The following is a 14617-nucleotide window of genomic DNA, read 5'->3' as shown; positions in this document are numbered from 1 at the left end:
TGTATGCTTAATTCCATTTTTTTTTTCTCTTCAAGCTCTTGCTCTCTGGTTTCTGGTTAAAATTTGGCTTTGGTCATGTTTCTGTTTTTCAAAGCATTGTAGCCTCTGCACTCCAATCCTTCAAAAAGTTCTTTATAATCCACATCTCTTGCAAGCRTTGGAGTAGCACAAATTGACAAGAATATTCTGATGGAATTAAGTATTAATGCATAGGACATTACTCTTCAGGACATGTCTCACTCAGGAGGACATGTGAATGAATTCTCCAAGGCTGCCCTGTTCCTGCACACCTCACATGATCTTCATTTCTTCAGCTTCAACCTGCCCTCTGCCCTCCCTGAACCAGGCTGAGCCTGCATGTTTGACATATGGGACACCCTGGCAAAGATTTGGGATGGAATAGAGGAAGTTTACTTTTATTTATTTATTTGAATGCTTGTGCAATTCAGATGGAGAGGAAAATTTGGAAAAGCAAAGAGAATGGGGGTATGATTTTGATCTCTGTCCTAAAAAAAGAACTGATGGAAAGCACTGAAGGAAAACAAGGAGGGGGGGGGATATTCTGGGTCCCTCCCATTGGCAGGGAGGATACCCCAGCACCTGGGCTGGGAGAGAGGCCATGGAGAAGGAGGGAAGAAGGGAAGAAGGGAAGAAGGGAAGAAGCAGCCAGGGCCTGTCCCACTCTCCAGCCCTCTCCAGGATGCTGAGCACCTCTGGGGCAGCCCCTGTCACCCTCCTCCCTCCACTCCTCCTAAAGTTCAGTCTTTGAAAGAGCTGAGGCTGGGTGGGTTTTGTTGTTCTTCCTGMAAATGAAAGAAGGAAAGTTCTTCTAAAATCACAGCTTAACAGCTGCCTGACTGTGGTCCTGTCTCTGCCCAAAGGGATTGAAACAAGATGGGAAAAGGGCAGTCTTTTCCTTAGATCCTTACAAATATCACCTCATGCTCACAGCTCTCTGTGGCTGACCTAATCTCTGTAGTGCACCACAAAGCTCAGAGCAGTGAGGATCTCCAGGAGCCTCACTCCCTCAGGATGCTGGGAGGACTTGGGAGTTTAGGCAAAGGCAGGTAAAGAGGACAGAGCCTGCCAAGTTCACAAACAGCATTTTACAGTGCATTTGCCTGTAATGGATCTGGGTTTGGAGACACAGGAGGGCACTGCCAGCCCTATATGKATTTCATTTCTGATGGAATGCCAAGCAGAACCTCTTGTTTTACCTTTTTTTGAGCTGTACGAGCAGTGGCACCTTCTGCAATGCTCGCAGTGAATCTCATGTTTCCCTCCCAAATCCCTTTGTCCATGAGAAAGAGGAAACTMTCATTTCTGAGGAACAGAGCAGTTCATTGAGGCCTCCAGTGCCCCAGGGAGAAGGGGAAGAGCTGCAGCAGTGCCCCTGCAGGGCCATGACCATGCTGTGCTCAGCTCTGGCACTGCTGCCCACAAACACCCTGCACAGTGTGGGGCTGTGCAGTGCTGTGTGTTGTGAAAGGAAAGAGGAAAATACTAAGGTCAGGGTGACCTCTGTGACTTTCTACTGTTGTCTGTAGTCCTAAAAGTTAAATGGATGGAGGAGAGCTGCTGTGCTCCACCAAACTGGCCCCAAAACTTTCATCTGCCCACAAGCCAAGTAAACCTGCACAACAAAACCCACCCGGCTGATGGGTCAGCTCAGGCTTCAGCAAACTCTGTCTGGAGTCACTGCCCCACCATGAATGCCACTGAGGTTTGAAATAAATGAATCAAACTGGAATAATCCCCTCCTAGGATGCCCAGGACGTGCTATTTGCATGCTGCAAACAACAGTGTGTTTGAACAAAAGGTTGATTCCTTCAGCCTTATCCCTGAAAATCTTCAGAAATCTTTCCCTGTTTGAGCAGCTGACTCCTGGGTAAGAGTTGCACATGGATGGTCCCATGCTGTGCCAAGCTGTGCAGCRAGCAAGAGGCAGGAGGTGTGTAGGCAAACTGGGCTTTTTTAAGGCACCCATCTGCAATAAAACAAAGCAGAAAAACAAATGCAAAAGTGTGTGTAGAGAAAAGCAACTCGCAAACCTGATGCCAGGGTTACCAAGTGTGTTTTCAAATCCAAGATGAATTCAAGTTGACTGTGACCAGCTCAGGATGGATCTGGGCACCTAGAGCATAAAAAATAATGTATTTATCTCTAAAGCTTGCCCTGGTCCCTGTCATGCGATACCATGAAAGGAAAGGTACAAACCAGCTCCACAGTTGCTCCTAAGGTAAATTTCAGCCCACAGAAATCAAAAGGAATTTATTGTTTCCAAGCATCCAGAGCCACCTGAATGTGCATATTATGCCTGTACATTCAGCATGGAGCTCTGTGAAGGGGAGGGACGGCGCCTACACTGCAAAGTGAGAGGGACTGAACCCAGTCTGGGCCCTTGGGACAAACATCCCTGACTGACTCACACCCCAACACTTCCATACCCTGAGCCATTTCAGCTTGCAGACATCTCACTGGAGCAGTCCCATGGAGTAAGGGATTTTGCTATCCTGCAGCTTCTGCACGGCAAGCACAAGTTCCCTACCTGGCCCACTTTATTTAGCAGAAGAAAACACACTTAAACAGAGCCCACCCTTCAGAGATTCCTGACAAGCAGAAAGTTTAACAGGGGGACCACTACCAGTCCCAAGAGCTGCCTGGCAAAAGCCAAGGTGTGAGTTTGGGTCCCCAGCCCGAGTCCTGCCTSGCTGCTGGAGCTCTGGGATGGAGACCACAAGGGCTGCTTTTCCACAGCAACAGCTGCCAGGAGGGTGTTGCTGGGGGAGCCACTCAGCAGCTTCTGCTGTGGTGTCCTGATACCTTAACCGTGAGCTGAACTGGAAAACAAACGGAGTGCAGGGGAGGTGGAAAGGGTAGGTTCAAACATRGGTTAGGTCTCTGCTTGGAGCCAGCAGCTCTCCTGTGGGCCCTGAGGTGACAGCCAAGCAGGACTGAGCTGGGCTCAACCAGCTGCTTTAGTGCAGGGGGAGGGTGTCTCAGTAGTGTCTGAAGTTCTCACATGGCACTGTTATTAAAATAGCTATTTTCACAYAGCTAAATCCCTAGGAATCAGTCAGCTTTGCAGGCTGTCCAAGTAGTTAGGGCATTCATCCATTTTTCCTTTTTTGTCTTCAAGATCATAGATGGTACTTGTACACAAACACCTCTTTTCTTGTCCTTGTCCTCTTTTTGATGGGAGGCCAGAGCACAGATGTAAACAAACAATGTGTAGTCTGTCCTGCTAGCTGATGTTTACACAGATCAGCAAGCCCAAGCGTTGGCTGTTATTTCACAGCACCAGTGTGTGATAATGCCAGTGTCATTCAGAGCTGTGGAACAGCCCCTCTGGGGGCACATTCACCAATGTGGCTTCCCAGGCAGTGCATGGAAAGCAGGACAAGTTCCTACAACATCACAGCACTTCACAGGCAGTGGCCCCTTAAATCTAAGAGGAGAGGAGTGGATGGAGGCAGCCCTACAAAAAGGGATCCGGGGTGAGGCAGCGCTGCTCCAGCAGTCAGGAGGGCAAAGCCCATTCCAGGATGCCCCAGACAGCAAAGGAGATTATTACTGTGATCATCCCACTGTACTCTGGGCTGGGCCCCTCTGTTCAACGAGGATATTGAAATCCTTGAATGTGTCCAGAGGAGGGCAACAAAGCTGGTGAAAAGRCCAGGAGGAGTGTTCTGTGAGGAGTGGCTGAGAACCCTGGGCTTGCCTCCTTTGAACAACAGGAGCAATAGAGCAAAGAGAGGAGACCTCATTGCTCTCTGCAGCTTCCTGAGGGCAAGTGGAGAGGGAGGTGCTGAGCTCTTCTCCCTGGGATCCAGGGACAGGATGTGTGGGAATGGCTCAAATCTGCACTGTCAGGAGACATTAAGACTGGACATTAGGAAGCATTTCTTTACTGAGAGGGTGGTCAAACATTGGAACAGGCTTCCTGACGAGCTGGTTGATGCCCCAACCTGCCAGTGTTTAAGAGGCATTTGGACTATGCCCTTAACTATGAGATTCAAATTTTGGTCAGCCCTGAACTGGTCAGGCAGTTGGACTAAATGAGCCTAATAAGTCCTCTCCAATTGAAATAGTCCTATCCATCCTACCCCACCCCATCCCATCCCATCCCATCCCATCCCATCCCATCCCATTGAGCCCAAGAGGGACAGGAGACTCTCTCCTCCCAGCACCACTCTGTCCCCTGTGGCAGAGGAATATCCCCTGGGAAGGCTGGTGCAAGCAGAACAAAGGCTCCCTGAGGCAGATGTTTGGTTTGTCCCCAAGTGAGCATCCTTATTTGCCATTGTGAGAGAATTCAAAAATCTATTAAGGGTTTGAAAACAAGCCCTGGTTATGAGTCAGTGAGTGGCTCTGCAGCTCTCAGAAATTACCTCGCTATGTGAGCAAGCCTCAGATAACATCTACCCTCCTTCAGTCTTTGTTTCTCTCTGCACAGGGAGTGAARGGAAAGGGACTTTCTTTCCAGTCCWGGCAAGAAACGAATCTGGAATCAATATATGAATGTTCCAGTGAAACACAGGGCAGTGCTGCAACATTGAAATCATCACACTGACAGAGCATCCACAGTAAGTTATCTGATGGCATCACACNCTCTGTCCCTGTTTTTTGGGATGGACAATGGACATTAGAGATCTGTGCTGAAAGCACAGCAGGGCCCAGGCCGGCCTGCAGCCCCTCAGCCGCTCCCTCCCTCCTTCTGCTGCACAATCACTCCAGAGGACAGGAGAGCTTTTCTCTGTCTCTTTGAATGCCCTTTGCCCGCTTGCCAGCTGCTTTCAGCACCTTACCGTCACACAGAAGCCTGGACAATGAAGAGAGGAGCGCAGTGCTGCTGAGGGAGAGCCCCTGGCTCAGCAGGGCCAGGCACCGACAGTCCTGGGCAGCTGTGAGGGGCTGCTCCGGCCCAGGGGCTGCCGGTGAGAATTGGGGGTGCCCTGCCCACACACAGCYGGCCATGGGCACATTTCCCGAGGGTAGGGAAGGGTGGGAGTCCTCGTTTGTTCCTGACCAGCTGCAGTGCCCCTGAGGGGAGTTAGACACCCATAAGGGAGGCCCATCCCCAGGCATGGCAGAGGAGAGGGAGGACATCCCTTTTTGCCTCAATCCCCTGGGAGCTGCCTGCCCTAACATAGGGCACGGATGTCAGCAAAATCCTCCCCACCCCGAGCATTCACACTCTTTTTTTTTGTGGTTTCTGGCAATCTCCCCCTTTAGCCTCTGCTCTCCAAGAATCCCTGGTGCAGGTGGGACTCTCGTTGTGCTGGCAGCTGGAGCCTCAGTAATGCCTTCCTGTGGCACCTGTGGAGGTGGGGGATCACAGGAGGAGTAAAACCAGACCACGGCAAGGCTGAACACGCTGCTTTCCCGGCTGTGGGAGCGCTATCCCGAGCAGCAGTGAAAGGAATGAGAAGGGAGTGTCTTTATAAACAGACCGACTCTGGGGCTAAGATAAGGCTAATACTGGGAGATAGAAGGAAACAATAGGAAGAATTTCTATAAGAATTCCTCCGATTGACTTATTTCAGACGATGTTAATAGACTACAAAAGCAGAGACACAAAGATTGAAAGGGGGCAATATATGATAGAAGGGAGAGTTTCATCAGGCGTTTCGGGGACCCTGTGCCTCTCAAGTACTTCAGCCAATGGGGAAAGAGAGAGGGAACTGTGGCCGAGAAATTAGGATAAAAAGAGACTGCATCCTCTATGAATTTGAAAGACCCCATAGAAAATGCCCATGACCTCTCCTTTAATTAATGAATAAAGTTGCGAGACTCCTCTGTCTCCTTTTCAAAGATAAACCTCTAGTGCTTGTAGATTAATTTTCCTGACAGCAGGGACACGTTTTCCTGCAGCTCTTACTGGCTGTGCACAGCAGATCTCCATCCAAGTGCGAGGGTTCGGTGCTTCTTCGAGGGGCTCTGCCTCCACCGCCTCCGGAGCCGCTCCGAGCTCCATTTGCACGGCAGGAATTGCTGCCGGAGTTTCCCGCATCCGTGCCGCCCTGCACGGCCCCCACCCAGCATCCCTTATCTCCCAGAGCAGCAGCCCGACCCTTCCTGTCCGGCCCTCCGTGCAGAGCCATTTCCCAAAGCAGTTAATTAATTATTGCTCTGGAAGAACGTGAGGAGCTGGGAGTACACGGGRGAGCGGCACGCACTGAGGGGGCAGCTCAGCACCTGGAGCCAAAATYAAGCCTTAAAAACATCCCCCAAAATAACAATCCAGCCGCCGAACACCGAACTCATGGCAGCTCCCGGAGCACCTCCGGAAAAGCGTCGTGTATTTGAAGCCAGCGTGATTTAATCTAAATGTGAAAGTCTCAATTACACCGCTATTATGGGGTTACAGAGTCACAGCTCGGTAATTACAGCCTCRATGCTACATATGGTTAATACATTTCAATTACACGTTAATTTATTGAAATACATTCCTACCTTAAAAACCTCTGGAATTCTGGGGTAGATGGAAAATTTGGGCCAGGGGAACAACTATAACCTCTTGAGCTGAAATGGGCAGTGTAGCACAACTTCTGAAGTGACACCTTTGACAGACTAATTATAAGGCTGATTAAAATGACCCAAATATTCTCACAGTAGTCTTGTTTTTCATACAGATTTTGCTTTAAAATGTCTGCTAACCAGAGTAGCTTTCTACTGACAGATGAAACTGAGCACATGCTTAAGACAAACTGTAGCTCRTAAAGAAAAACAGCTTCTGGTTTCATGGAGCTTTGTTTTGTCTCAGCAGTTTATTATCAGAGCTTGTTTCCTGCAGCCTTTGTAAACTCRGTTAAAACATCTGCAGGCTCAAAGGCAATCTGAGGAACACTCAAATGTGGAAAGACATAACAAGGAATTAAAACTTAATTTCAAACCAAAGCCCCTCCAAAACATCACCTTGATTCCACTCCTTGTCTGAGTATTTGCAGGGCTCAAAAAAGCATCTTCCCTGTTTTCTATATTGAAGAAACCTTTAACAGGATCAGTATTTGTTATCTGGAAAGCCACAAAGTCCACGGCTGCCATTTGGAATGGCTTTTTAGACACTTAAAATATGTTCCCATCCGACACTGGCTAACATTGCAATGCCAAGGCTGTGRATCAGCTCAGAATGGCTATTTTTCCTCTGTATAATTCAATTCCCTCATCCTTGTTCCACAGGTGGGTTGATCACAAACCTAGAAACCTCTAGAAATACTGCAGGATATGGAGTCACTGCAGCACTTCCAGTAAAATAAATGGACAAAAAATCCACCATAAGGAGGAAGTCTACAAATATTCCCAATGCAGCAGGTGGTCACATCATCTGGCTGCCAGAAAAAGGCATCGAACACATGGAAAATGAAACTTCAAAGTGCAGTTGTAAAAGCAGTCATTGCTTTGAAAGGAACAAGTGTCTCTGRTGAGTGGGAAACGCTTCCTTTTACTAGTAGCATTTTCCTTAATGAAATGAGGAGAAATGTTTAAAATGTGGTGTATGTTATGAGTGCTGTGTATAACATGAACCAAAATTCGACCTTCYCATCATCTGGGGTTTGCAGTGTCAGTCCATAGCCATCTGTCAGTAGTTACATGTTTTGTTTTCTCTGCCCTGTGGGGAGGCCTCTCCCCTCCCTTTTACGTCCAAGTGCTGAAGCTCTGCCCCCACCACCCTCGACATGTCCTGCCCCTTTCCATGAYGGGCAGCAGGTACTTCTCACCTGTAAGGATGCTGATTTTAGGCATGGGAATGCTCCCACCACGAATCCAAACCAGTGACCAGCACAACAGTATTTTTCAGACATCCTTGTGTCACCTCTCAATTTTAAAACATCAGTTTAGATCTAAAAAGGCAGAAATACAGGGTCTTTACAACTGAGAGCAGCAGCAGCAGCATTTAAAAACTGCAGGTTTTCACTGCAGGGGATGGGTTTTGTTTTTCAGCAGCAGAAGCTGTATAACAATCTSTTAGATACACACAGGTGAGAGCAGCAGTGATACAGAACCCACACTCAGACCACCGGTTCAAGGCTGAAATCTGAGGTGGGCACCAACCAAAAGRTGATTTCTGATGGCAAGAGCTTCAGAGAAAGAACACTGTGACAATCACAGGGGCAATGAGCAGCCTTGAAGACAGCAAGGCAGGCTGGAATACATTTACTAAAAGATAGTTAAAATTAGTTTTAAACATCCTTCAGCTGAGCAGGGAGCTGCCAGAGCTCTGTAAAGGGAGTGAGGCAGCCCTGCTGYTGTAGAAGTCCGGAAACCAATTTTAACTCCATAAAAATTGAGAATACTGATCCAGGAGGACTAAGAGTTAAATGACAGAGTAACTCCTCATGATGGACATTTTACTCAATTACAAGAGCCCTCAGTCATTACTGACAAAGTTATCTACATGCATCCCATTCAGGAAGTTAAATGTGAGATGATTGTTTCTTTTTTGGATCAACCTCTCCAATTTTGTGGTATGTAGTTCCAGCTTCTACCTTACTTTAATAAGACAAGTAAGAGTCTGTTATTACAGACTCCATGACAGATGACAAAAGGTTCTTTCTTCCATTAAACTTTGTTTGTGGGACAGAAAAGGTGTAGCTCCTTGTGTAAGAAATGAAGCRCTATTTTAAGTAGTTACTGGTTATTTTTACAACCAGGGAAATGAATATACTCTGTTCTACTCTGACTTGGAACAAATTGAACCCAGAGGATAAATAAATAAATAAACAAATAAATAAATAAATAAATAAGGGTTTGTTTGGGTTTTTAAGTTAGCAGCGTGTGTGTGTGTGTAACCAAGATCACATACAGAGACACTGCAGCAAGTGTGAACACAAGAGATCTGACAATGGTTACACAGGAGAGGAAAAAAGTTTAAGATGGTACAACATCCACTTTAAGATTTTTTAATCCAGTTTATTAAATATTGCTTTTTGGGGACATGTTTACAACAAGCCCAAATAAATTGTTTAAGGATTCAAAGCAGTCATATTAAAATACAGCTTCAATATAAAGTTTGTCACAGTTTTACAGTATTCAAAAATGACAGACCTGCCTTAAAAAAAGACTATTACACCAAAACATAAGAAAAACAGAAAAACAAACAAGTTTGGCATTTTCATAATCTTTATAGTATAAAACAGAATATTAAATCTATTACCAGCAARCTGATACTTCAATCTATTACCTAGTCTGAAGTGTCTTCCATCAAAACACACTATACAACAGCACTATACAAAAGTCGTGGTGATACTCATGTGATGAAAGTGCATCCCTGAAAGTTTGCCAGTTTATAGTTAGCTCTTAGAAAAAAAGGTAAAATTAAAACGTCCTCTTTTAACCGAAGGCTTAGTTTTAGTTTTTTTTAATTTTTTTTTTTGCTGTTTTGTCTCACTTTCAGCCTTCTTTTAAAAGTGTCTAGGGACGCCCCCCAGGGGGCAGCGTAAGATTAACCATCAAATCACGAACGGCTGCAAATATTGTGCATTCACCTGGAACAGGGAAAAGAGACAGGTTAGCACCGCGCCCCGGACAGCCCTTCCTCATTCTGGAGCAGGGAAAAGAGACAGATTAGCCCCACACCCCACAGCCCTTCCTCACYGTGACACCCCGAACCCCCAGGGCAGAGCCAACGGGGAAAAACACGTGGTGGCCACGATTCCCAAACCCCAGCGACCTCCAGAAATGTTGGGATTTGTGGGAGTTATCAGCTGAAGCAACTCCAGCTATCCCAGCAGAACAGCTCTTGTTGGTCATGGAATTGCAAGTAGCTCTCAACTTTTAATTGCTTTTGAATGTCAGATTGAATCCACACTAGAATTGACTGCACATGGACTGTGGTTCAAATTTTTTCTGTTATTAATTCAGAGCACCACATCTTACAAAGAAAATAAGACAGTAACTTCCGCAAGTTTTATTTCTACTGCTTATAAGCAGAAACCTAAACATTTTTAAAGGCTCAACTCTGAAAAAGCTGGAAGATGTTTTCTGTCCTTAACTTGGAATTGGAAACATTTCTAATTCCAAGACCGGGCAACAGTCAGGAATCATTTTGTTTCAACCAGATTACTCTGGCTCTACCTTTGACATTTTAACTGCAAAATAAAATACAGAGCAGGTGGACTTCTGTTTCCAACAGCTGAGATTCAATACTGAGAGAAAAAAAACAGCCACAGCTACCTCAAGTTTTAAATACCAGCACTTGCTGACAAAAACACACACATTCTGAACAGCTTAAAGAAGTTAAAACCAAAGAAGTGAAAGGGTTAAATAAGAACAACAAAAGRTGAAGTATCAGGCAGCTGTGATTTTCATCTACTGTTTCCTGGTAAGAGAATACAGTTAATAGCCACTATTGTACCCTGATCACTGTGGCCGGAATTTTTCCTGCATAATTCAAGAAATATCAATTAGAAAACRTTGAATTTTGCTGCTGAAGGAACAACAGTGTGAGCAAAGAGATAAGAGCAGAGCMTGTTGGGATGCCTGTTGGATTAATCTTAACTGCCAGACTAGGGATTCCCAAGATTATTTTGGGCAAGTYATTATCATATCAAAGCTACAAATCTGGGCTAAATACCATCCACTGCATCACTGAAAATCAGATACTGAAAAACGTTTAGTTGTGAAGTGCTTTGAGAATCATCATGAGTCCCTTGAGCTCATCTCTAAGGGTCACCTTGAGCATCCAAAGGGACTTTAATTTCCTTACCAGATTGACGTCCACTACATACTGTAGGTTTTGGACTTACAGCTCAAGTTTAAACTTATTATTCCAGGGCATTGATTTCCTCTCAGTTCAYACAAGTATTTCCCCAAAGTAAAGTATTTTCTCCCATGGTGGCATAGGTAAAGTGGTCTTAGACAATGTGGACTCACAATGAGTCAACATTTTACTGTTAAACATAGCAGAATGTGTTTGCCCAYAGATCTGAAAAGAAAACTCTTTCAAAAGAACTTACTTTTCAGGCACTACCATTTTATTAAGAGGAAAATTAAGCTGAATACAAAATACTTTCTCACAAAGAGAGAAAGRTAAAAAAGATACAGCCAGAATGAGGCAACACTGATTCCAGGTTACAATTGACAGTGCCAGTAACATCATCTGTGCACAATGGGAGGCCCTGGTCCTTCCTGACTSAAACAGTGAAAAATTCCCTTAACCAGGCAGATTGCAATTAGTGCAGCAGAGAACTAACAGGTAGGAAAATCCTGGGTACAGCACAGGAGCAGCAGAAGAGAAAGCAGCAGAGGAGAAAGGACACATATCTGGGATCTCCCATGTACTGCTGTTGTAAGAGAAGTCTCCCAGCTATTTACTTTCATCTGTTGACTCTCCTATCACCTTTCAATGGTGAAGAAAACAAGGTATTCTTGTTCTCTTTGATCAGATATAATAATGTATGTTTTGACAAAAAGAACAGAGGAAATTTCAAGTGTCTTCAGGGAGGATCCTACTTTTGGTTGGGTGATGGTGGCAATAAATAAATTAATATAGACTCATTCTTTCTTTTGGAAGTCAAAGCAAGGACTACTAGAAATTTCCTCTGCTCACCAGCTACATTCTCYTTTGCCTGGATAAGGTTCTGCTTGTGGCTCCAATGCTTTTCCTATGTTTTTTCCCACCTGTCTATACTTTTCTCCCTGTACTGGATTCCCAASCTGCTTCAAGATTTGCACGACAAACAAAAATTGTCCATTCTGATCTATCCAGTGACCATCAGAGAACATCTCACCTGGCATCTCCAGAGCAGCTTTGACAGTTACTTGCTCTGCTGYGGTATTTTGTGGAAGGTTACTTTAAAATACAACTCAGTGCAATAAAAAACAGCAAAGCAAGAACCTACACTTCCCCACATCAGGGGAATTCTGTGAGGAAGCACCTTCCAAAAGCAACACCTGAAGCTTAGTTAATGTATTTTGAAATAAAAGTGCTACACAAACAACAGCTCTGTTCCACATACAGAACTCCTACAGGGAACTCCACATGCCCTCAAGGCTCCTTCCCCTCSTATTTACCTACACTATTACGACATGTTTAACAGAAAGTGCATATTAATTTAAACCCCATCACAAGTTTCAGAAATGTATGCATATCCACACCAATTTAAGGTAAACATCGCTCATGTTCTAGTAATTCAAATAATCCATCAAGCATAGTTAAAATTACTGCATAACAATGGATGAATAATTATACAAAAGGGAAGTAAGAGTCAAGCTCTGGAATCACAACTTCAAACTATTCACTGGGCTACCAGAAAAGTTTTGTTCTTCATTAGAACTGAAAGTTATTGTTCTTATGAGCCATCTGTGTATTTGGACCCCAAACTACTGCTTACAGACAACATGCTGCCCAAAGAACCTGCTACTGTTTTTCAATGTTTTAGATACTAAAACAAATATAAAAAGCATGACAAACAAGAGGGAAAGCAAAGCACAACTTTGCTCACAGTGCACTACCTACAGGTCAATRAACACTCAGAACAACCTAGCTCAAACACTTCACAGCACATCTGGTGGACACAACTGTATGCACCTCTGCTGGTGGACACACTGGCAAAGGAGCATACAACCACTGCAATTACTTCTTAATCATTCACAGCAAGTGGACAAGTTCTGATAACTACTTTAACATCCTGTTATATTCTACCGTTAAAATGAGCAACTTCATAATTAACCATAAAAACTGACACTTGGCCATAGCATATTTCTTGTGACTCATTCTGGGCCCATTTGTCAAAAACTGTGACTCTTACTGAGCAGCAAGAGTTGGGCCAATAAGGGGTGGATGCATTCTATCACTTGGGCAGAACAGCAAAATCCAGCCTGAATCATCAGTGCAACCTTCTGCTGTGTTGCCAGTACTTCCTATTAAGTTATGTACTGCCTGTCACATCAGGAGTTTGTAACCACTAAAGAAGTAAGATAGAAACCAAGAAGAATTCAGACTTAAGAGAGGTTTAGTTTTACACTGGAGATTTGTCACAGATGTCTGGGTGAAGAGAATATATCTACTGGACATGTACAGTACCTGGTCGTGGTGAATTCAGTTCAGCAAACCTCTTTAGAATATTGCTAACCATCATTGGAGCAGCAACAGAAGAGTTCTGCTGCCTGGGAATGTCAGCCTGTTGCGTTGTACCCGAAGCCATATCATAAATAATTGGGACAATAATACTAACAGCTTCCTGCGGGACTGTTGTTTTCTGTGTTAGCTGAAGCTGTGAGGAAAAAACCCAAAAAGCATGTTAAATTGAATGATCTCGTACTTCAGTGCAACTTCTGACACAGTTAAACACTCTGGGCCTACAGACAACATGTACTTCAACCTCCACTTTCAGCCACCAATTTTGCAACAGAGAAATTATCAATCAGGTGGAGACGATTTTCTTCTCAAAAGCMCCTTGCAGTAAGCATTGCCTCGTGMACAGCACTAATGTAGATTTATTCWGAGCATCTCATTCCTGCTCTCCTCTCCCAGCACCAGTGATGTGCACATCACCCAATCTAGGTGGTTAGTGCCTCAAAGAAGAACAAAACACCCACAAGSTGAGCACTTGAAGATGCAGCCCAGAGGGAGATGAACTTTATATATTGTCAACATCTCTCCAAGAACACGAAACACGAGGAGGTGCTGTGCTTTAGTAGGAAGGAGAGCAGGAATACGAACCGAACTCATTACCAAAGAGATCCACGCAAATCCAGGACTCCAAACAGCACAACACTTTTAGCTATTACAGCTGTCAGATACAGTGGGCTTATGYTTTGCTACGAACCCGTGATGATCTCAAAGACATGCAGGGTTAGAATTTTAAAACAGATAGCTCTACTTACAAAAAACAACATTTTGGATTTCAGCACAACAGCAGGTGTTCCCGGAGGCGCAATTGGCGGAGCGCTGGGAGGGATTGTTAAACAAAACTGCACRTTCCATTTCAGCTGACTTGCCTGGTCAGGGAACTGTTCAGAGAGCAGCACAGAGAAAGAACAGCAAAAGTCTCATGTCATTGACATACACAGCTACGAACTAGGGAAACATTACAAAGTAGAATGTGCCTCTAGCTAAACTTGCAGGTGTTGCCAGGTTTAGTGAAATCACAGTAACTCTGAAAGAACTGAGCACAACAATACAATCAGAAAGATTCCAGTCAGCTTATGCATGTACTTGTTGTGCAGTAACATGCCTGCAGTTCCTTAAAATCACCAGTTTAAATTAGATATTTTGGGAGTTTCCAGGAGAGCTAGTGCAAAACAAAAACTTCTCCAATAAAATTAAATAACTTAGTATAAATTGAGAGTAATTCTTGTTTGTAGATAAAGACACAACGCCTTTTTTACAAAAAACCAAAGTTGGGTGAACTAGATAATTAAATAGTGAACTTACCAGCTCCAGTTTCATGATGTGTACACAGTCCCTGAGGATGTGTGTGGGAGCCCCTAGTAACTTWGTGAAGGCTATCAGGGTGTTTGCTTTAAAAGGTGGTCCTGCAACCTAAAGAAAGACATTATTTAGTAGTGCCTTTGAAGATAATAAATACATAATTTCATACACAACCAACATGCACAGCTGTTAATTTTACATTTTGCAGTCCTTACACATGCCAGTGAAAGTCAGCAGGAT

At 44.5% G+C, this 14617-nt stretch overlaps 1 protein-coding gene across 1 annotated transcript in view; it reads right to left on the bottom strand.

The window, feature by feature from the left end:
* Positions 1 to 8895: 8895 nt before the first annotated feature.
* MED14 (mediator complex subunit 14) overlaps positions 8896 to 14617 on the bottom strand; it is a 34785-nt gene continuing 29063 nt past the window's right edge. Inside the window, exons 28-31 of the mRNA XM_057378234.1 lie at positions 14381 to 14488; positions 13831 to 13956; positions 13028 to 13217; positions 8896 to 9488 (exon numbers count right to left, since the gene is read on the bottom strand). Coding sequence (XP_057234217.1) covers positions 9415 to 9488; positions 13028 to 13217; positions 13831 to 13956; positions 14381 to 14488 — 498 coding nt within the window. The 3' untranslated portion in view covers positions 8896 to 9414. The remainder of the gene's footprint in view (positions 9489 to 13027; positions 13218 to 13830; positions 13957 to 14380; positions 14489 to 14617) is intronic.

The sequence above is a fragment of the Malurus melanocephalus genome, unplaced genomic scaffold, assembly GCF_030028575.1.
Source record: "Malurus melanocephalus ecotype Western Australia unplaced genomic scaffold, MMel_1.1 scaffold_349, whole genome shotgun sequence".
Lineage (NCBI taxonomy): Eukaryota > Metazoa > Chordata > Aves > Passeriformes > Maluridae > Malurus > Malurus melanocephalus.
Note: the sequence above shows the minus strand (reverse complement) of the source record. Positions and strands in the feature narration are given on the sequence as shown.